Source organism: Setaria italica, chromosome II, assembly GCF_000263155.2.
Source record: "Setaria italica strain Yugu1 chromosome II, Setaria_italica_v2.0, whole genome shotgun sequence".
Taxonomy (NCBI): domain Eukaryota; kingdom Viridiplantae; phylum Streptophyta; class Magnoliopsida; order Poales; family Poaceae; genus Setaria; species Setaria italica.
In genome coordinates this window covers 32405243-32427689 of record NC_028451.1, presented here as the reverse complement: position 1 = coordinate 32427689, position 22447 = coordinate 32405243, and the positions used below count along the sequence as shown (strand labels likewise).

Genomic DNA, 22447 nt, shown 5'->3' with positions numbered 1-22447 from the left:
CGACGGGCCGCGTGTGTAGGTGGGTTGCGAAGGAGGGGAGGCAGGCCGGCTGCGCTGGGCCGAAGGGGAGAAGGGGAAGACGGGAGCGGTCTGGGCCAGAAGGAGTGTGGGCCGGGAAGGGGAGGTTGGCGGCCCGTGGGGTTTCAAAAGGCTTTTATTTATTTGGAAGAGGTTTTGGGGAATTAAAACGGGTTTTGAGGTGTGGGTTTAAACAAGACTTAGAAAGGGAACTTTTAAGAAGAGGTTGAGATCTAAAGGATGCGACATGGTGAGAGTTTGCATTAGGATTTGATTTGGGAAATTTATATTCAAATTACCTTTGAATATTAATTCGAGGGTTTTAGAAAAGAAAGTACTTCTAGGATTTTGGAGATGACGATGGATGAGATCAAGGGCTGAGATTTGGATAATCTTCAGAAAGAAATTAGAGTAGGGTTCATTATAGATGGGTTACTGGATTTGGATTTGGAATTAATATTTGAATAAATTCAAATATTATTTCTAGGATTTTTAGAGAAGGGAAATATTCCTAAGGTTAAAAAAAGAAAAGAAAGCTAGAGCAATCAAATGCATCACACATGTGAGTTAAATTCATAGTTTGATTTACAAATTAGGTTTTGAATATTTCAGGAAAAGGAGTTTAGTTTGTATTTGAAGAAAATTTTTAAAAAATTACGTATTTTTAAATGCTCTAAAAAGTGGATTGTTACCGTTGCTTTTGCAGTCTTTCAATAATCTCATCCCAATCCAACTACCGTATTGGGAGTGTCACAACTCCTCCTTTATTTAGGGAGAGTTGGGGTGAATTATTGGGTTGTCCTAATAATTATTGGGAAAAGGGAAAGATAAAGGCTCTTCCAATATGGTAGTTGGATTGAGGAACGGTGATCTGCTGGAGATGCTCTAACTCCCAACAGGGAGTAGAAGCTCCAATTAACATGTAAGATTTTAATGTAGTTCACATCCTATTAATATTATTGAGCTATATTAGACATACATACATTAAACCACCCCAAATTAACTTAGATAAATGATAGTCAAAGAACAAACACTTAATGGGTGAAAGGGTCTCTAGCCTAGTGGTTAGAGTACCTGAGTAGCACCAAGCAGGTCTAGGTTCGACTCCTCGTGGAAGCGAATTAAATGGATCTGGAATAAAAAAAATTATAAAAAAATAGGTAGGAGCTTCCCCTGCTGACTTCGGTAAAAAAAACACTAAATAGATTCTTCTTTGTTGCAAAAGCAATACTTCATAGACCATTCCAACTTATTCATGCTAATTTATCTTTGGTTAGGATTACTCCACTTTTGTGGTACCACATGAAAATCTTAGTCCTCAAGGGGAGTTTTAGATTGTACAGTAGGTTGTTTTGCAATTTGTATTCCATTATTTATGAGTGCTTTATGCATAGATCGGTTGGAAAATGTCCATTTTGATGTGGGCTGCATCTAAAAACATCTCTACTATTGTTTCATTATATTGGCAATTCTCGCTACAAGGTTAAGCGGATCCACGAGTTTAGTCACTAATAATCTCTCCTAAAGATTATGTTTATAGGAAACTACTCAAACTTTAGCCACAGATGCTTTCTTTTTGCGAACTATATTATATAGGTAGGTTTGGATATTGACCTCTAGAGTTTCCCAGCCATTTGTCACTATTGGAAAACTCACTATCGGTCCGGAGCATTGGTACCAGCCAACAAGAGGTCCGGTGCTAATATTAGCATTAGTACAAGGTCTAAATTTAGTCACCCCAGAGACCTTTTAAGTACATGTTGGTGTTACCACCTAGTACTAATGCTACTCCAGAAGCATGAAGCACGAAGTCATTGTCGATCACCATGAAGCCACGTCAATCGTGACCATAGGGCAACCCTCAATCCCATGTTGCTACAATTTCACAATATGTCATTACCACTAAATACCAGAAAATAGTGCTATGCACATTACTATGATGCTGATGCAAACCACCGACATTCTTCATGCATAGATTTCAATTTGGTAACAAATTCACCATATGCACCAAAAATATAAGTAAGGCTTTAAAAAAGGGAACCGAAAATCTGATGTGACCTTAACTGGAATTACTCCGTGGAGGTAAAAGTATTCGGATTAAACCTAGAGGGCTGCAACAAAAGTGAACCATTGGAAGCTAGTATTAGCCAAACCAGGTAGAGAATATGTTATAGCTGATAAAACTTTATGATCACATATTAGCAATGTAGATTGTAGCATGGTAGGAATGGAGACAAATGCAACACAGATACCAGCAAGCCCCTTTCAAAACACACAAAAATAAAATAATTAACTTTAGCCAGACCCATAATCTGATATTATGCCAGAAAAAATGGAAATAGAAACCTATCCTTGGTTAAACTTTGTGCACTACAATTGCAGATGCTATTATTGGTTGGAATTGAAATTTTCTTACTTCATGGATGGAGTTTCAGTAAACAGCTTTTCGAGCGTCACATGTATAACCATAACATTTAATCATTTTATGATTTGTGTTATTCCCATTGTAATCTACCTAATGCTGTTCAAACTCATGACATGTCTTGTTGTTACCGTGTTCTGGTCATCTCTCAGATCAGCCTTGTTGTCACTCCACACGACTGAAAACTGAGTCATTATCATTTGGGGGTTCCTTGTACACCTCGCTATGTTTTCTAGATGTATTATGCTTTGCTGGAATCAAAGACTCTTGCATGGATTGCCTGAGAAGAACTTTTGAATAAAATGCAATCATCTCAGTGGAGACCACCTGAAAGGATCCTTGTCAGTCTAACGTGTCTCTGTACTAGTGCTAAGAGAGTCGCAAAACCATGTTAATAAGGAACAATTAACAGATTCACTTTTCTCACTTAACAAGTCCAATTAGCATCACCGGACAATATACTTTCAGGTCATTTGAGGATCCCTGTCCTCCAATGATAAATTGATAATCCTCATTTGGCAATGGAAATGTACTGTGACAAATTCAGCAGGTTGGTAAAGCATAGACGGCAGTTCAGTGGGCATGAGCACAGGATGAGCCTGCCAGTTCGGGTAAGCATTAGGTTTGGGGATTTGAGAAAGCTGGCCTCCTTGGCTCCTTGCATCTTCTGATGCTCTCTCAGTTGGGTATGAATTAAAGTCTTATCAACATGTTTAAAACTGAAGTACGCAACAGCTTCCATATCTTTCATGACAGATACAGGTCTTTGATCTCAGCTCTCACAGTACAGTCGCGGTTTTCAAACAATCATGCTATCTTTGTACACTGTCGTACAAGCAACTCCTTCGCATCATTCAAACTTACTCAACGTCCATCCCTCCCGACATCGATCGCCTGGACCAACCCTCCCCGCCTGCGTACACGTCCACCTTTTAAGCCTCGCAAAAGTTGGTCATCGATCGATCGCGAGGCGAGCACCCCAAGAAAACATCAAGCAAGCCGTTGATCCGAGAACAGTAGCAGTTGCCCAACCACCGTCAGCGCGGCGATCGAGCCATGGGCGGCACGCCGCGCAACAGCATCGGCCACATCCTGCCCGGCGCCGGCTTCTTGGCCGTCGGCCTGTGGCACCTGTTCAATCACATCAGGCTCTTCTCCCTGCGCCCGGACGCGTACGTCGCGCCGGTCTGGTTCCCTGCGCCGGGCGTCCGCCACCTCGAACTCATCCTCGTCATCGTCGGCAGCGCCGTCGAGTTCGCCATGGAGATGTTCGTCGACCACTCCACCTTCCTCCCGTTCGACGCCGACGGCTCCATCCCGTCGGACCGCCTGCACAACCACGAGCACGCCATCATCTGCCTCGCGCTCCTCGTCTACGCTGGCTCCGCGCTCCACCTCGACCGCGTCCGGGCGCGGTGCCGCGACGCGATCTCCCTGCTCCTCGTCGCCGTCGTCTTCGCGCAGGAGCTGCTCGTGTTCCACTTCCACTCCACCGACCACGCCGGCTTCGAGGGGCAGTTCCACTGGCTCCTGCAGCTCGTTGTCGCCGCGTGCCTCGCCACGGCGCTCCTCGGCATCGGCTTCCCGCGGAGCTTCGCGGTGAGCCTGGTCAGGTCGGCATGCATCACGTTCCATGGCGTGTGGCTCATGGTCATCGGCGCCATGGTCTGGGTGCCGAGCCGGGTGCCCAAGGGCTGCTCGCTCGTGGAGGAGGACGGCCGCGACACCGTGCGCTGCCATAGCAAGGCCAGCCTGCATCGCGCCAAGGCGCTCGCCAACCTGCAGTTCGGGTGGTACCTGTCCTTCATGACGGTGTTCGTTGTCGCACTATACCTGTACGTGTGCAAGAGGTATCCTGAGGAGGCAGCGTACGTGCGGGTGCCGGAAGCCAGCGAACAGGAGGAACAGCTGCAGGAGCGCAAGTGCGGTGGCGGCGAAGATGTTCATGGATTCACGCCGTTGGAGATCGAGGTGTAGCTGGCCAATTGTAGAACATGTTCCTGCGTGTACACTTGTACAGTAGCTTGCATGTGCGATGATGAATTCATTGATCTCTTCGTGCTCATGTACAATGTAGTCAAAAGCTAAGGTTTATATGTGCATTGTGTATTTTTTTTTTCTAACCACTGGACACTGGTGCATGTTTTCTTTCCAACGTTCCTATCCCTATCATCTTCTTTTTTTTCTTTTGCGAGGGTTTATATCCCTATCTTGTTGTTGTACCAACTAACAATGCTCTCTTAGTAATTGTAAAAGTAAAACGCATGTGCATTGTAACGGACCAAAAGTTTGTTTTACAAGTTAATTAATATATATATGCTGGGCATATTTACATGTTGTAATTTACAGGTGAATACTTAGATAAACCATGAAACTTGTAACAATATTATTTACAAATTAAGTTCATAGGCACATTTGAAATAACACTTTGAACCAAACCAATTGCCTGCCTAACGGAAACCTAGATGCAAGACTTCTGAAATGTTAATTCATTCATTCACATATTCTCAAATATTTGAATCAAACTTTTTTAACATGGTTATCAATAATTAAAATTTTATACAGATTGATAATACAAGAATGATGTTGTTAGATTCATTAGATTGATATTAAATATTAGATTCATAATCAAAAAAAATAATTTCATAAAATATTTAGAGAATATATAAGCTTCTATTAAATAGGGAGACTTTGATGTGTGTAGCGCCATCATGATTAATCCTTTCCTTTTATTACAGAGAAAAGCAATGTAAGTTGTTCTAATCCTAATAAGAATATTTGTGTTACAATTTTAAGAAAACTAAAATCAGATCTTTTTTAGTGTTTACATCCTCAATGTATGCAACTTTTGAGATATTTTTTATTCTTGTATATGATGTGTCTAGGAGTGATACATGCGTTATAAAAGTAAATGCTAGTAAGAATTAGTAATTATGTTACTATGGTTTTTGCTCCAAATTAACTGTACCTTGTTACTTTACACAACGATTTTATGGAACGGTACATTTGATACTGTGTATAGCCAATACTAAATGTACATGACTAGTATGTAAAAATCGATAGAAGAAAATTTTGCAGAACTTCTTTTTACTATAATTTGATACATAAAGGTAGCTCTCTCCAACAGTCACAGGCGTCGATGTGGGAAACATGAGTAGGTACCTAGTGGAACCCTTAGCCACACATCTAGCCACTATTTAACCTGTCATTATTTTATAACACCAATGTTCCTACTCTGGCTATTACTATTTAGGTGCTGCTCTTCCCATCTAGTTTTTCTCCAAATAGTCTCCTCTGCAAACTTCTAAGGAAGTTCCTGATTTCTAACCTCCTTGTAGGCCAAGTTCTGATGGTAGCTTCTTGTTCATAAGTTATGTCTCCAAATTAAGGTAACTAGTCGGCCCGGCATTTTCTTTGAACCGTGCATTTGTCCCTTCACTGTGTGACGTCGAACATATAAATGTGAAGAAGTTTTTCTTGAAGAAAACTGGCAAAAATCTTTTCCTGTTTTCGTACAACACAGCCAAATATTTGATGTCCTGGACCTTGTACTTGTTTACCATGTATTTCCATAATCTCTCGAACTCTTCCTCAGTTATGCAATTGAAAAACAATGTCAAAAAAGTCAACTGCAAAGTTCGGCTCCTTTATAAATGCGGGATCCAGTAGGATCTCTGCTTTTGAGACAATATGGAAGACACAATTTCTGTGTGTTGCTTCCAGGAACTCTAGTGCAATCGCTGCCCTCATGGCAGCGTACTTGTCTGTAATTATAGATTTGGATGCCGTGCCCCCATGCATGTAAGAATGTTCAAAACAACCATCTGAAACTAGGTATAGTCTCATCACTAAGGACCGCACCAGCAAATAGAAGGTTGTCACCATGGCCATTTATTCCAACAAAGGGAGCAAAGTTCAAGTTGTACCCATTTGTGTGATAGGTATTGTCAAAAATAACAACATCTCTATAATGTGCATACCATCTCCTGCTAGCACCATATGCCCAGAAAATGTTTCTGGCCGTAGAATCATCATCGGTATCAAAAGTGAAGAAAAACGCAGGATCGTCACTTGCTGCTTTTTCAGAAACTGAACTACTTGTGTTATATCACTTTCTCCACACTCCCGCAAAATTTTTGTTTAGTAGTTGCTAATATCTTTCTTCACCAAATTTGTGTTTTTCATTACACTCCTCAAATATGATAGGAATGCCAATATCTTCCAGTTTGGCACATTAACTTCTATGAACAACCTAATCATTGCTTTCTCTTGTTTTGAAACATATCGATGTGATCTCAACAGTTTAGCTAGTGATGGCGCAAGGAGATTGTGGTTGTGTTCAAGGATCAGCCTACTAACTGTCCGAACTCCATTTTCCTTCTCACAGTCATCTCTGCCTGGCAATTGGTCTTGTCAACAACTTTGCATCGCCGTTTTTGCTGCTGAGACAAGTTCTGCTTCATCTGCAATTATTCGTAATCCTTTTCTCTTCCCAACAACACATTTGTAAATTCTCCTTGCCCCATTGACTTTTTACCTCTTGATGTATATGTACCAGATTTTTAGAGTTGAATATCCAACTATTAAGGCATAGCTATTGTAGAAGTTGTAAGCCTCCTCATGTGTTTGAAACTCCATGCCAACGTGTGGTGCATGCTCGCTTTCCTGCCCACCTTGGCTTAGCGACATAGATGTTGCCTCTACGTTCTCATTCTGTTTGAAATCTGTATATCCTCCTGGTGTATCTATGTCTGCATCTGCACTCACCACAATATCTGCAAGATTCACCTCGTTGATTGATATGCATGGCTCGCCACACAAAATGATTTGCTCTGATTGCTCTGTTCCTTCATTTGTCTGCAGGTCATCAGGTAACTGGTTAGCAACTCATGGCCCCCAACTCTGATTCAACTTCCACAACTTCTTGCCAAACATGATTAACCTGCATCTTTTCAATCAACAGACAAAGGTAATCCAAATCGTTTGTAGTTATGCCCCTCTCTAGAGTTATTTGCTCCTCATCCTTTTTGCCCTCTCTGTGTTCTGACAAGTTTAATGTGTGATCTCAATGAACGCAGCCCGTGGCCCCGTGGGTGATCTCAAACTTGGCGTTTCACAGATGCAATGGCGCACACGGCAGCCAGTACTCGAGCAAAACTGCAGGAGGGTGATCTCCTCGAGGCCAGGAAGCTGCAAGCTGCCAAGACCCAACGGCCAGCATGATGTGAGTTTGTAATTGAATTGAATTTGGGCTATCCATAGCCCTAAACAACACTGCTAATTCTTGTACATATGTATGTGCTGTTCAATTTAGTTTCTTGGTTTGTGAAACGGACATTAGTTTCCTCGAAGATTGTATATACAAGAATTAGAAAGTATGATTTGGGTTTTGAAGAAACACATACTAGAAGCAGCTAATCAATCACAAAAGGCTCTATTTTGCATTTCACACACGGCCCCAAATTCCTGGAGATGGCCCCGGATGATAGTCAAAATGAACATCAAGTTTTTTTTTTTATAATGGATGAAACTATAGAGTACAAATAAAGATGGTAAGCTGCTGAAATAAAAGCCTTCATCAACCATGGTGATGGTGCCTCTAGGAAAGAAAGGTCACCGTAATGCAGTTTTCCGCCACCACCACGGCCGCCGCGCACCTTGTTGGTTTGACTGGAACTATCCCTGTTGCTGCCTGCTGTAATCCGACAGGCAGCGGAGGAAATCTCGCACGCACTGATCATTCACCTCATCACTTCCGAGCACTTCAGCGAGGTCCCGGACCTCTGCCCCGAACTCCTCGCCTTCGCCCTCCACCATGACCCTCCTCAGAGCAACTGCAACGTTTTCTGCCGTGAACGAGCCGTCCTCCTCGTCGCGCGCCACCTCGACGGCGATCTTCTTCTCCACCAGGTGCCGGGCGTTGAGGCCCTGGTCGAACAGGAGCGGCAGTAGCACCAGCCTAATGCCGCGCGCGAGGCCCTCCGTGATTTCAGGCCGGCGTTCGTCAAGAACCCCCCGACGGATCCGTGAGCCAGGAACCTGACCTGAGGCACCCAGCCGCGGCAAACGAGTCCCCGCCCGCGGACCCGCTCCTCGAAGCCTTCCGGCAACCCGCCGTCGCCGTCCCCGGTGCCGGAGTCGGCCGGCGCCCTGTACGCCCAGAGGAACGGCATGTCGGACGCCTCCAGACCGAGCGCTATCACCTGCAGCTGTGCACTTGCCAGCTTCACCTCGCTTCCGAAGGCCACGTACACGACGGAGCGCGGCGCGTGCCCGTCCAGCCATTCCAACTCCGCCTCGTGGCCGATGCCTTGTGTCGGCGGCGGAGGGAACAGCCCGAGCGGGATCACCGGTTTCTGGTAGAGCTCGCCGACCAGCTGCAGCCACTCCGGCTCGAACTCCCTGCTGCTCCGGACGCCCACGAGCTTGCTGTCCTCGATGGACTTGGCGATCCGGTAGCCCTCCGACACCTCGGAGTCGTCCGGGACCATGCCGGGCTTGAACATCGCGCGCATCTCGTAGCCGCGGTACGCGACGGTGGTCGGGAACGGCACGTAGTCGGGGACCGAGGTGAAGTGCTCCGGCTTGTTCCTAGGGTTCTCCCCGAGGCCCATGAGCGCCCGCGGGGATCCGAAGAAGCCGAGCGCCGCCGCGCTGAACATGCTCACGAACGCGCACGGCACGCCGTGGCTCGCCGCGGCCGCGGGCGCCCAGTACGCCGCGTAGTCGATGAGGACCCAGTCGGGCCTCGACGCCTCGGGCCCCTGCAGGATGTCCGACAACTTGGCGGAGAACGCGGGCTCGGCGCAGGCACGGCCGCAGGTCGTCGGAGGGGAGGTCGATGGTCGCCTCGGCGCCCTCCGGCAAGAGCTCGACACGCGGCAGGGGGACGTCCGCGACACAGAAGAGGCCCTCGAGATCCGGAGGGATGTCGATGAGCCGGCGGGTGTTCCTTGGCACGGAGAGGAGGGTTACCCGGTGGCCTTGCAGAACTATGCGCCTCGCGAGCTCCGCGAACGGGAGGATGTCGCCAAAGGCCAGCCATGGCACGATCACGAAGTGCATGCTGCCGCTGTTGGTGGTGGCCATGGCAATGAAAAGCAGAGTTTTCCCAAGAAGATCGTAGGAGATGGCTTCTGTTTTCTTTGGTATGCAAGAGTTTCGTGATCAAATAGACCAGGCAATGAGACAATCAAACGGCATGGCTGCGCCGTGGATGATAACGAGGATCCATTTTGACCCAGCAGATGCAACATTGCCGATAAATTACTGACAAGTAGCCGTTGTCTTGCAACATTGGGAGTAGACCACTTCTTTTTTCTAAGACCTGGTTCAGATCATGGCCCCAATAGTAGTTGCCTTTTGATTTGTTCGGTTTAGAGGATGCTCGCAACAAGACAGTCGCACTTGGACAACTGCTACACGCTATATTTGATGACATTTACTCTGTCCATCCATCACTTGAGTGATTTGAGATCTCTCCTTACCCGAGTGCCAAATCACCCAAATCTCTACAGATTAAAAATCTGCGTGATTTGAGGCCTGCCCTCACACGGGTGAATTTGGCACCCAAATCACCTCAAATCACCTAAAATAACTGGGTAATACAATTTGGGTGAAACAAGGATATTGCCCACCCAAATTTAAATACATAACAGATAATATCAGATTAACAAAATCATGAAATATGATCGGACCAAACAAAAACACCAGACTACTCAAAATAACATAACTGTCGAATAACCCAAATTTAAATAGAAAAACAAAATTTAAAAGCAAAAAATTCTAAAACCAGAAAAATACCAAACTATAAAAAATAACAGATTTGTCAAATCACACAATTTTAAATAAAAAAACATATACTTCCACAAGAACAGATTACAAAAAAAACAAATTACAGATCATATCTAGCAGAACATATTGTGAAAATGAAAAATTACATATGGAGTGTGAAAATATTACATAGCATTATGAAGAAATATCTTCAAACTTCATAGAGTAAAAATACTTAGAAAGCATTGTAATATATTGATGAGCATATTCAATTGCACAAAAGAAAAATTACATACGCAGACAGAACAAATGACAAATGAGAATATCCATATAAATTTAGTACATTACAACTGTATATGAATGAACCTACTCTAGATAATGCATTTAGACCATAACATGTATCAAATATATTAGAGCAAAATAAGTTGGCAGATGATGAGATAAACATATATAAATTGAACTGTATGGGTAATATGAAATTTTTCATAATTACTTATCAATTATACCTAACAGCTTACCAACAGAAATAACATATCAAATAATAATTACAAAAGATAACTGAGATTATACCTAAGAATTACAAAAATTCTATGAAAACAAAATACAAACTTGTCAAATATTGAGATTAATTTACAAGAACAAAAGTGACGAAGACCCATCAAAAATAACATGCCATTAATGCTAAATTTATGATGCAAAAAAAACTAATGTTTAGTAAGAAGGAAATGTAAAAATTAAAAGAAATCACTTACACACACCCTGACAGATCTATGACAACACCAAGTACAACATATATATCATATAGAAAAGCATGTGACACATTTCAAAAATCAAAATAAAAAGCGTAAAATAATAAGGGATAATATTAAGACAACACAAGGTCGCATATGATTATAAAAATACAGTCTAACACAAACATTAAAGTCTTACATGAACATAAGATAATAGCAGGACAACTAGCAACATGGATAAAAGCTAAAAACCCTAGTAGAAACCAATGATATCAGAAGCTAACTTATGAGAATGAAAAAAATTAGAAAAATCAAGCATCAAAGACACTGTAAATGTAAGACAGGGATATAGGGAAAGATGAGAAGACACACATACCATAATCACACCTTCCTCTTCTTAGAAGCACCAGCTTCAACATCATTTTTGCCTTTGTTAGCTGTCTTGTCATCCAACTTCTTCTAGGCATTAGAAATTCTGTTAAGCCTCTTTGTCCAATAATCCGGATCCACCCCAGATATGTATTCATCAGAGTTGGCATCCCTCATTGGCACAAGATTAGACCTATCCATAGCACCTGTAATGAAAATATGTCTCATCTTCCTGAAGCCAATTACAGGTCGCACACAAACTTTCACTTTCTCATGGAGATTGCCAGCATCAACAGCAGATGAGCACTAGACAAGATATTCCCCAGTATTATGGAGCTGGCTAACCTTGAAATTTCCATGTGCCAGCAAACTATAAACAACCTCGATCACTTTGAAGAGCATTTCATCACTATCACTATATTTTTGGATAGCAGCGTAGACAAGAGTGTCTGTTGGTCCATTCTTCAGACCCAGATACGTAGCAGGAGCCTTGCTAGGGAACACATTCCCCTCATAAAGCCTCTTCCTAAGATCCAGCATTTTCCTTAATACAACACAAAATAAAAAAAAAGAGAATCATATAATTGACAAGGAAAACAGCACATAAAAATAACTGCATATTAACCAATGGATTTTCCTTTTAAAATTTAAGTGAAACAAGGATATTGCTCAACCAAGTTTAATACACACAAAATGAAAGACAAAAACTACCCACATATGAAAATCAAAAATCAACCAGACTGCACATATGAAAATCAGATTACCACATGCCACGCATATGAAATGAAAATGAACCATGCCACACATATGAAATCAGATGAAAACTATAATGAATACCAAAGACAAATCAAGGAGCAAATATCAGTGCTTAGATGAAACTTACTGTTGTTGCTAAACTATCCTACCAAGGACACTGAATACAAAAAGAACAAAATAGACTCAGTCAGAAATGGTAGAACTGTTGTTGTGATCAGCAAAATTTGAAATTGTTGTTATATAACAACATAAGCTAATTTTATAGATCAACCATACCACACATATAAAAATCTAAAACCAACTAGAAGCATTCTATATTTACACAGATTAAAACAAAGACCACACAAAAATTCAAGTCAAACATATCAACCTAAAACATACTATATGTTGAAACATACTGGCAGAATCAATAAGCTGCTTAGAGAAATATCATCAAAAAAGAATAACACTTCAAAAAGATCCCTCTAATTTCCAAATTCCCTAGTACCATATGCAGAATTGAGATGGTCCAAATTTCTTTTCGACATAAAGCATATTAACATATAGATTTTGAAAAAATTACATCCCTTAGCCTAAAATAAGAATAGTAACAAAGTTATGTAATATACATAAGAGAACCAAATTTATAATAGAATAGATGAATGAGATTCAAATAGAATAGAGCACCAAATAGAATAGAGATCCAATCAGAAATGAAAAAGAAAGAAGGAACGCACGAGGAACCCTACCCTCTGTCCTTAGAACACCAAATAGAATAGAGCAAAGAACTAAAAAAGAATGAGAGAGGCGCACAAAGGAATAAAGATCTGGGAGGAGGGGGAGGGGAAGGGGCGCATATAAATGCAAAAGGTTTCAGAAAGTGGAGAGGGCGCGCAAAATGAAAAGTTAGGCACAAATTGCGAACGTGGGGGAACTGCACCCAAGCATGCGGTAAAATCTCCCAACTACCAAAGCCCATCAAGTCCACAAAAGCTTTATGGGCCTAAAATTTAAAAAGCCCATGAACGAGATTTAACCAATTGAAGAAAAAATAAAAGAGGAAAGCCTATTTATAAACCCACAAAAGAAATAAGGAAATACTTGATCTGGAAGATGCTGATAAGAGGGAGAGGGGAAAAAATAGGAAAAAGAGACTTAACTTTTCTAGGAAGGAACCTTGGCAACAGCAACTCGGTTTCCACCTTGAAATCGAATCCAACTCTACAAGATATGGAAGGGATTCATGAAAACAAAGATCCAGGCGATAGAGGGGGCAAACAACAATGGAGCAAAGAGAGAGACCTCAAATCTACAAACAAGCAACAAAATAGAGGGATCAACATCAGATTCAACACATGTTCAAACCTCAATTCTCAGGTAAGAGACATAAACTAGTAGTATCTTCTCCATTATACCAAATTATTACTTTGAAATTGACAACCAGATCAACTTAATCATGAGTTTATATAGAAAGAACATAACAAGCAGCTTGAAGCAGAAGAAAAGCTTGGTGCTGATCAAGGACAAAGTATCAATAATGGAATTCATTCAGACATAGAATCAAAGGTATGGAAACATGAAATCAGAATAAAAAGAAGAAGTTCAATGTAATTATATTAGCAGATGGTGTTTGAACTTTTCTCTGATCATTGGACTACTATATGAATGCTACTCTAGATTGTAGCCAAAAAAGAACAATGTAGAGGTACTTCTTTTATTGATTAATGAATATAATTTGTCAATGATAGGAATTTATTTACGTTCATGTATTATGAATATCAACATGATTTGCAGGAAGATGAATCAATATCACAAATTCGTGAAAGAGATATAAGCAAGAATCAAATTGACAGCAACACTGGAAGCAGCAATTTCAACATTCAGAATATAGGAACAAGATCAACCTACAACAATGAGGTAAGTCTCTTTATAAATAGTTGAATAGGCACATCAATGTAAGAACAAGTAGTAAAACCTGAAAAATAATACTGCACTCCAAGAACTAAAGCTAGGAAGATAACAAAGAAGATGCATGAAATTGGTTACATATATATTTTAGGTAGAACAAATACAATGGGAGGAACAAATAGGACATTTGGATTACAAACAGTGGACAATTGCTGATTTTGATAGCTTGGGCTATATGAATGTAGATAACTTATACAACTCTCAACAGGTAAGGAGATAATGTAAAATACAATGAAAGATCCAATACAAAATAAAGACTTGAACATTGATCATTGAAATTCCTTTTACATGTAGGGATATTACACAGGGTTGCTGATGGAACAGATTAGAACATCTCAGGAAGAAATACAAGATGAAGGCAATGGTCAGGTACAAATTTTAGTTTGGTAACAAATTTAGAAGTCACAATCAAAGTAATACAAAATTATAAAATATATATTACAGTTTACATGGCAGTGTATGGATGTGTGTATTACAGGGAACAATACAAACATACATATATATATATATTCTAGCTGGAAAATATGGAATTGAGGTATATATGAAATATTAAACTGTCATGAATTTAAACCTAAACTATGTACTTGACAAATTTTTTGTGTGAAGCAGGACATACATTTGCAAGGATTTGAACAACCAAAACTACTTGAAATGGAACCCAAATTGATGATGATGATGTAAAATAAAATTTCATTGCAGTAAATAATCTTGTTTACAGTAAAAAAGACTGAAGAATTAGAAAAACTAACCATCAATAGCAAATATTATTAAAGATGGTGAGCAGAGCATCAGAAGAAGTGGCAACACCTATGAGCATGGCAGAAACAAATTTTGAGGTACACAAAGTAATAATTTGATATCCAGAAAATAAAAAAATATGCATGCATAATTAAGACAAAATAATTAAAACCATACTTTACAGGTAGAAGAAGGAGAAGAAACGAAAGCACAGAATGACAATAATTACTAGGATGATGATGGAATATGTCAAATGACATTTTCAGTGCATTACAATTAGAGGAGGTAAGACAAGAAAAATTTAATAAGATAAAATAATAAGACAATAGATGGGATTGAATAAAATGATAAACTTACAATATTTTACTTTGCAGATTCCAAATCCGAAAGATGATGCTTCTGAAGCAATTTTGATGTCAGAAAATGTTGAAGAAGACAGTCATGATAACGAAGAAGATGAAGATGGCAGTCAAGAACTCGCAGAAGAACAAGTTGAAGCATTCATCCGCAGTGAGCAGTTAGCAGCATCTGAAGGAAACAATGTAGACATTGACAGCAAATACACACCACAAATAGGAATGGAGTTCAAGGATAGAGATGATGCTCACCACTTCTTCTCCTTCTATGGTTTCCTTGCGAGATTTGAGGTTGTAGTTGCACATGTGACTCGGACAACTAGCAAGAAAAGGAACAATGAAGTATATAAACAAGAAATGAAATGCCACAGGTATGGAAAGCCACTAAAGAACAAAGAAGATGATGTTATAGAAGACACCCTAGTAGTAGAAGTAGAAAACACAGACAAGGAGAAAAGGAAGACAAATGTGCAAGTAAAAACAAATTGCAAGTGTGTGATGGTTGTTAAAGAAATAGTAGGAATTTGGAGAGTTATCAGACTGGATTTAGACCACAACCACAAACTAAGTCCACAAAATCGAAACCAACTATTCAGTGGAAGGAAATACATGACATACATGAAAAAAGGTATGATCAGAACACTGAATGACAACAATATACCAACAAGGAAGATGATAGCAATCCTGTCATACCTTAGAGGGGGTTTGACAACACTGCCACACAAGACAAAGGATGTGCAGAACATTAGAACAAAAATAAACAGAGAGGTTATTGGAAATGATATGACGTCAAGAAAAGAAAAGTAGAAGACCCAACTTTCTACTACATATTTCAAGTTGATAAAGACATGGAAGTGAAAAATCTTTTCTGGAGGGAAGGCATATCACTGCAATGGTATGCAGAATATGGAGAGTGTGTCAGCTTTGACACAATGTACATGACAAATAGATACAACCTACCATTTACATCATTTGTTGGTATAACGGGGCATTCAAACACATGCTTGTTTGCGTGTGCATTCCTATCAGATGAAACAACAGCAACATTCGAATGGGTGTTTGAAACTTTCCTAGACTCGATGGGAGGAAAACACCCAAAATCAATTATAACAAATCAAGGCAAAGCAATGAAAACAACTATAGAAACAGTGTTTCCCAGCATAAGGCACAGGAATTGCTTTTTCCACATCAAATTAAAGTGCTACAACAAAAATATAAGTGTTTTAAAAAATACAGGATTAGTAAAAGTGTTTGAAGATACAATGAACTTCTCAGTGACTGAAGATGAGTTTGAGATGATGTGGTAGAAAATGATATCTGACTTCAAACTTGAGAATAACAAATACTTCAACAAGATGTGGAACAACAAAAAAAGCTTCATACCTATGTACTTCAAAAATGACTTCTACCCATTCATTCATAGCACAGGCAGACAATGCAAGATTTAAAGACAATGTTGGCCCTACATACAGTCTTGCGAGCTTCCTGCGTGAGTATCAAAGAATAGTAGATGTCATAAGAAACAAAGAGGAAATAGATGACAACCAAAGCAAGAAGACAACTAAGAGAAATAGAGAGCTACAAGTACAAAGAGATAGAAAAGGGGAAATGCTTTGAAGTATGGTACAAGTCAAATAAGATTAAAGAAAGGTAGAGAATAAGAAAATATATAGTTTTGACTGACCTGACTGAAGGAAGAGAACAATTCAGTTGGATATGTGGGAAATTTAACAAGGATGGAATATTCTGTACACACATCCTGAAAGTCATAGTGGAAGAAGAGGTTAAAAAGATACCATAAAAATACTTTATAGACATGTGGAGAAAAAAGGAAAAGAAGATTGCATTGCCACTAGTTTGAGAAACATCAACTGCACATGAGTTGTTAAGATTTAACCTGCTATCAAGACAAGGAGCATTATTGATATCAAAGGGAGCAAAAAAAAAAGAGATAGCAACACAGTACCTTTCAGAAGAATTCAAAAGGATTGAGAAACATCTAGACATGTTACTAGCAGAGGCAGATAGAGGAGCATCATCAAGTGTCACTATAGAAAGTGGGAAAGCAATTAGTTTAGAGGAATCAAGCAGAAATCTACTAGAGGAAATAGTGGTACTGAGAGACCCAGATAGAATATAGCAAAAAGGAAGGCCTAAAAAGCCAAAAATACTGATGGGAATAGTTGAGAAAGAGCGTGAAAGAATAAGAAAAGCGGAAGCAAAGAAAAAAAACAAGAAACCTGCCAACGCAAGTAAGACCAAAGTTAAAGTAAATTTTATAGAAAAATATTTATATTATACATGATTTTTTATATGGGCATAATATACTGTTGCATAAAAAAATAATTTTGTTATACATGCTGTAGGTCCACAAGGAAAAAGTAAGAAGAAGTTGAAGAAAGGAGACATGAGCAAAAACAACGATGACTAGTAGAAGAAAACAAAAAACAAGGAGTAAAAATACAGGAAAATGTAGCATCTACAACATGCAAAGAAGAGAAAAAAAGACATGATATTTGTAAATGTATGCAGTTGAAATCTATTATTATGGAAAAGAGTATGAGTACTAAAAATTCTGGATACAATTTAATATCCTTAACTTATGTATGGCTCTGAATGAAAACCATTAAATAACAAAACAAAACTAATTACATGCTTCTATTTCAAAACTTACAGATAGTAAGCTCGTGTGATATCAATGGTTACATTATGTAAATTAATAAAATATAGAGAAAAAAGAGGATAGGATAACAAATGCTATTTAGCAAGGTACAAAATTCAGAATATATTTACCTTGTAGAAGGATATCAAGAATTCAGAATAGAATGTGTAAACTTGAAAACACAAATAATACATCTTCTTGTCATGGAATGAAATGTAGAATCCTCATATACATCCTGTATAAAACTTAATGACAAGCACAGAAAAAATGGCAAAATAAAAAGAAAGAGAGTCATGGAAAAAGTAACATATTAGGGAAACTATTATCATAATAGCAAGTACATGATAAGTTCGAATGAAGCACTGATTACAAGATAGAGTTCACACTGGTTATCATACATAATAAAAATCTAGTCCTATTACATGCTCCAAGAGCAAGAAATTGCAGACAATAGTTTTTGCAGAGACATAGCAAGTTTAGAAGCCTGATGAAGCAGAGATTGATTGAAGAAAGTACGGACTATAATAGACAACAAAATCCATTACTCATTGCCATATGTCTGAAAGAAAAGGAACAAAAATGTAAAATATCAATATATAATTACATTCAAAACAATACAAGCAGCAAAAAGAACCAAGAAAAATAAGTGAAATACCTTGTGACCAAATGTGATGACTAGATCTTTGTTTCCAGAATTCTTATGAGAAAAAACTAAATCATTCGCTATCTTGATTCTTATATTTGGGATATCCTTCTCTTCAAAAAGATTAGCAAGGAGACTTCTAGGAGATTCCCAATACTCCAAAAATATCATAACAAAAACTCCTGAATCAACTCTACAAAGAAGAAAAAAATAATAAAATATTTTTGTCACACAAGAATCATGAATTAGTGACTTGAAAAACAAAAAAGGAAAAGAAAATCAATGAGTACATGAGTAGTTAAAAGAGAAAAATTCATATTCATTAGATTCAGACTGTCGAGGTATACGGGGGTAAAGCAATTCATATTCTTCAAAAGTCTTGGAAACACAAACAAACTTATTCCACCAGAATACAAATAAAGGGATCTATAATAAACACACTAGTTTAATAAAAAACTATTAGGAGAATTAGGAGAAGAAAAAAACAAATGTAGAGACATACCATTTGTTCTTTAACATACACATGGTATTCATCATTTTCAGTGTAATATGAATCAAGGAAAACAAATTTTGAGTCCTTAATGTCAACAATAAATAGAAACCAATGATCATCATAAAAAATAGAGAAATATAGCTGCAAAAAAGAATAAAAAAATATTTACAAACATGCTTTAATTATTTGTAAAATTCAAACTGCAATCTCAACAAAATATAAATATAGAACATACACAATCACAAAGGTGCAGCGGGCGAGTCTTTCCAGATCGTTTAAGTGCTTTCAAATAATATCTTCACTTGCATCATGAGGGTCATTTAACAATTGTTCCTTAAATAATAAAAAGCAGGAGATCAAAAAAAGAAAATATAAAAGTAATAAGTTAAAACAGATTGAGATACAAATGAAACTTACAAATAAAAGGAACTTAACAAACCTTACTGAAATGTTAGAGGAGAAGTAATGGCGCTTTGAATCATTTGGTTGACCTTTTGGTTTGCAAAACAAGTGGTAGCAAAAGGCAGCAATGACAAAGTTATTAACACAACCACCTGATTTAAGATATTCACCCAGCGACCAAAACATGCACCTAACTCCACCAAATAGAACTGCATTCTCACTATGAAACATAATAAAAAAAAGTACAAATATAAGCACAACAAAAGTATTAACTAAGAGAACAAAATAACACAAAAGTGGAATTAGCAAAAAAAAAAGAATATACTAACCTACTAGAACTTGACGAGGCTAAATAATAGATAGCTTTATAATTATCAATTTCAAATTTGCTAACACGGTACTTGTTCTTTTGTGTGATAAACTCATCAGCAAGAAACCGACTTGGAACTACTAGTCTTCTTGGACCACGAATTGGATCTTTACCTCCAGTTGATGAATTTCTTCCTTTAAAGTCAGAAAACTTTGAAAACCTTCAGGATCTAGGAAAGAATTTGTAGGGCAAACATGAAACTCCCTAACAGATGGAGTTTTCATAGATGATTTCAAATTATTAGAATTGCCATTGTACAATGCATCAGCTTTCTGCGCCATATCATGAACATTCTCAGCCAAGGTCCTTGAACCAACAATTTGTATATCAGGAGAAGATTGCACCTTTAAATAAAAACAAAATGGAAAAAATGAAATATAGAAAACACATTCCTCAATATTTTTTAAAAATGAAAATTAACTTAAACAACTTACATTTTTTTGAGAAACAACATATGCATCTTTCTTAGCAGAAGAGCGAACAGAAGCAAAAATAGGAGTCTTCTTTGATAAATTTGGAGTAATACAAGGGTAATCATCTTGAGTAAAACAGAGACTTTGCATAGTAATGTAGTCCTAAAACGAAATGAAAAGGATTAGAGAACAATGTCACATTACTCAAATAACTCAGATTACAAATGGGTCATCACTTATTAGGGTAGATAACCAGATTTATTAGGGTAGTCACTTGAACACCCAAAATTAAATTAAACATATGTCCCAAATTCCCAAATTAACACAAATTACATATGCACATAGTGAAAATAACAATGAGGATGTCCATATAAATTTAGTGCATTTGAACTGTATATAAATCTGATTACATGAATTACATATATAGCAGTATGAAACACATGACTTTCAGGTGTACATATAAAGCAGATATGAAAATGTGACTATCATAGAGCAGTGAGACAAAAAAATAACACTAGAAATTAAAGATATGAACACACGAGCATATCAGGCAACTACAATCTAAGGAGTACATATAACCAGATATGAAAATGTCAGAATACCAAATAAAAAAACTAACCTCCTGGGAGTCTATCAGAATAGTATTATCTTTAGCAGAAGGGCCCTGATAAAAAATATAAAATGCTTGTCAGCTTTCAGTTTAACAAAACATAATTTTAAAAAAAAATGCAGTAGGAATAAAAAGTAACATACTTGAGGAGACTTATAAGAGTTACGATGCCTGGATCGAAGTGGAGAAACAGAATCTGGAACATAATCATTAACAATGTGTATATCATTTTTATCTCCAGAATTAGAATGATTGATAGTTACACTTTTTGACTGTTGATGACTTGATCTAGCAAATTTTAACAAATCAAATACAGGTTTCTGAACAGAATCTTTATGAGTCAAAGGTATCTGATCAAATGATTCCTCCAAATTGCACTTCATTTGCCATACATGTCTGCTTTCCGACCTCAGAGAAAGGAAAATGAAGAAGGAAAAGAATTAGCAAAAAAGAAGATAGGACAAAAATGAAGTATATGTTACAAACAAATAGAAAGAAATAAAAATACAAAGACAGATAGAATATTATTGCTACAAAAAGAGTATCATTACCTGGAGTCTAAAAATATTTTTCCGAAATTCCTTTCTCAGCAGCAGCAGTTACAACTGAATGGAAAAAAATGGATGAAAAAAATAACATTAAAAAGGAATAAAAAATCATATAATAGAAGGGAATAATGTAGATAATTGAAATTTCAAATTTTTAACTAACCATTTTTAACCAACTTTTTTCATAATATGATCAAACTCTGAGTTGCCACACTAGAAAAAAGAACATAAAAATATAAAAATGAGAATGCATGAAAAGGTAGGTTTTAAAAAAAAGCTATATGATTAAGGTAACAAAAGGGAAGAATGCTCACATTTTTTGAAGTAGGAGCTGCAGCTTGATGACGTTGAGATTGACGACGAACAGAAGGTGAAGTTCTCGAACGCTGGACAACATCAGCAAATTTAAGAGATGTAAAAAAGATGTAATATAACAGATGTAAAGTACAATGTAAATATAACATTCTTCCCTTTCCAACATCAGCAGACTTAAACTGAGGGGATGGAAGAAAAATACGAAATACCTTTCCAACATCAGTAGATTTACCAGAACTAGGGCCTTCAGGGGGAGGATCTATTAAAAAATGATACATTTTAAACGATAGAAAAATACAAGACAATGGAAATTGAAACATGAATAATATAAGAAGAATAAAATGAAGGTAGCAGTAACCTGGAGGATCACGGAAACTAGAAGGAGGAGGATTAGATGGGGAACCACCACCGGGATCAGAGTGCGATGGAGATGGAACTCGATCTTCAGAATCATTTCTTTCAGTTTCAGCTATGGCTTTCATTAGCTCAACAACAAGATCCTTAGTTCTAGCACTAACATTGGATGCATAATTCAAAATCTTTGTAAACAACCTCTTCAGATCATCAGGAACATTGCCAAGAGAAGTGAGATCCAAGTTAATGGACAAGCCAGACATCAAGCAATGCTTTTGAACCAACACTGAAATTTTAACCTTCAAACTATGAGGAATCGTACAACCAGCAACTTCTTCCAACTGTTTACAGAAATCTTCATCCAAAGTAACATCAACTTCAGCAGACCTGAATACACGATACTACAAGGAATAAAAAAGAAACTCAATTAAAAAAAATCAAGTGACTTGGGGTAGAATCATAATCAAGTGACTCAATTAAAAACCTGAGCATAGTAGGTAGAATCATAATCAAGTAGAGGTCTATGT

The 22447-nt window shown here is 38.2% G+C and overlaps 1 protein-coding gene and 1 pseudogene across 1 annotated transcript; one reads left to right on the top strand and one right to left on the bottom strand.

Annotated features, from left to right (window-relative positions):
- The first annotated feature begins 3344 nt into the window (after positions 1-3344).
- LOC101770771 lies at positions 3345-4595 on the top strand. The gene has a single exon (XM_004956896.3). The coding sequence runs from the start codon at positions 3497-3499 to the stop codon at positions 4415-4417; it is 921 nt and encodes a 306-aa protein (XP_004956953.1). The 5' UTR covers positions 3345-3496; the 3' UTR covers positions 4418-4595.
- Positions 4596-8116: 3521 nt separating this feature from the next.
- LOC101770359 lies at positions 8117-9529 on the bottom strand (annotated as a pseudogene).
- Between the last annotated feature and the right edge of the window lie 12918 nt (positions 9530-22447).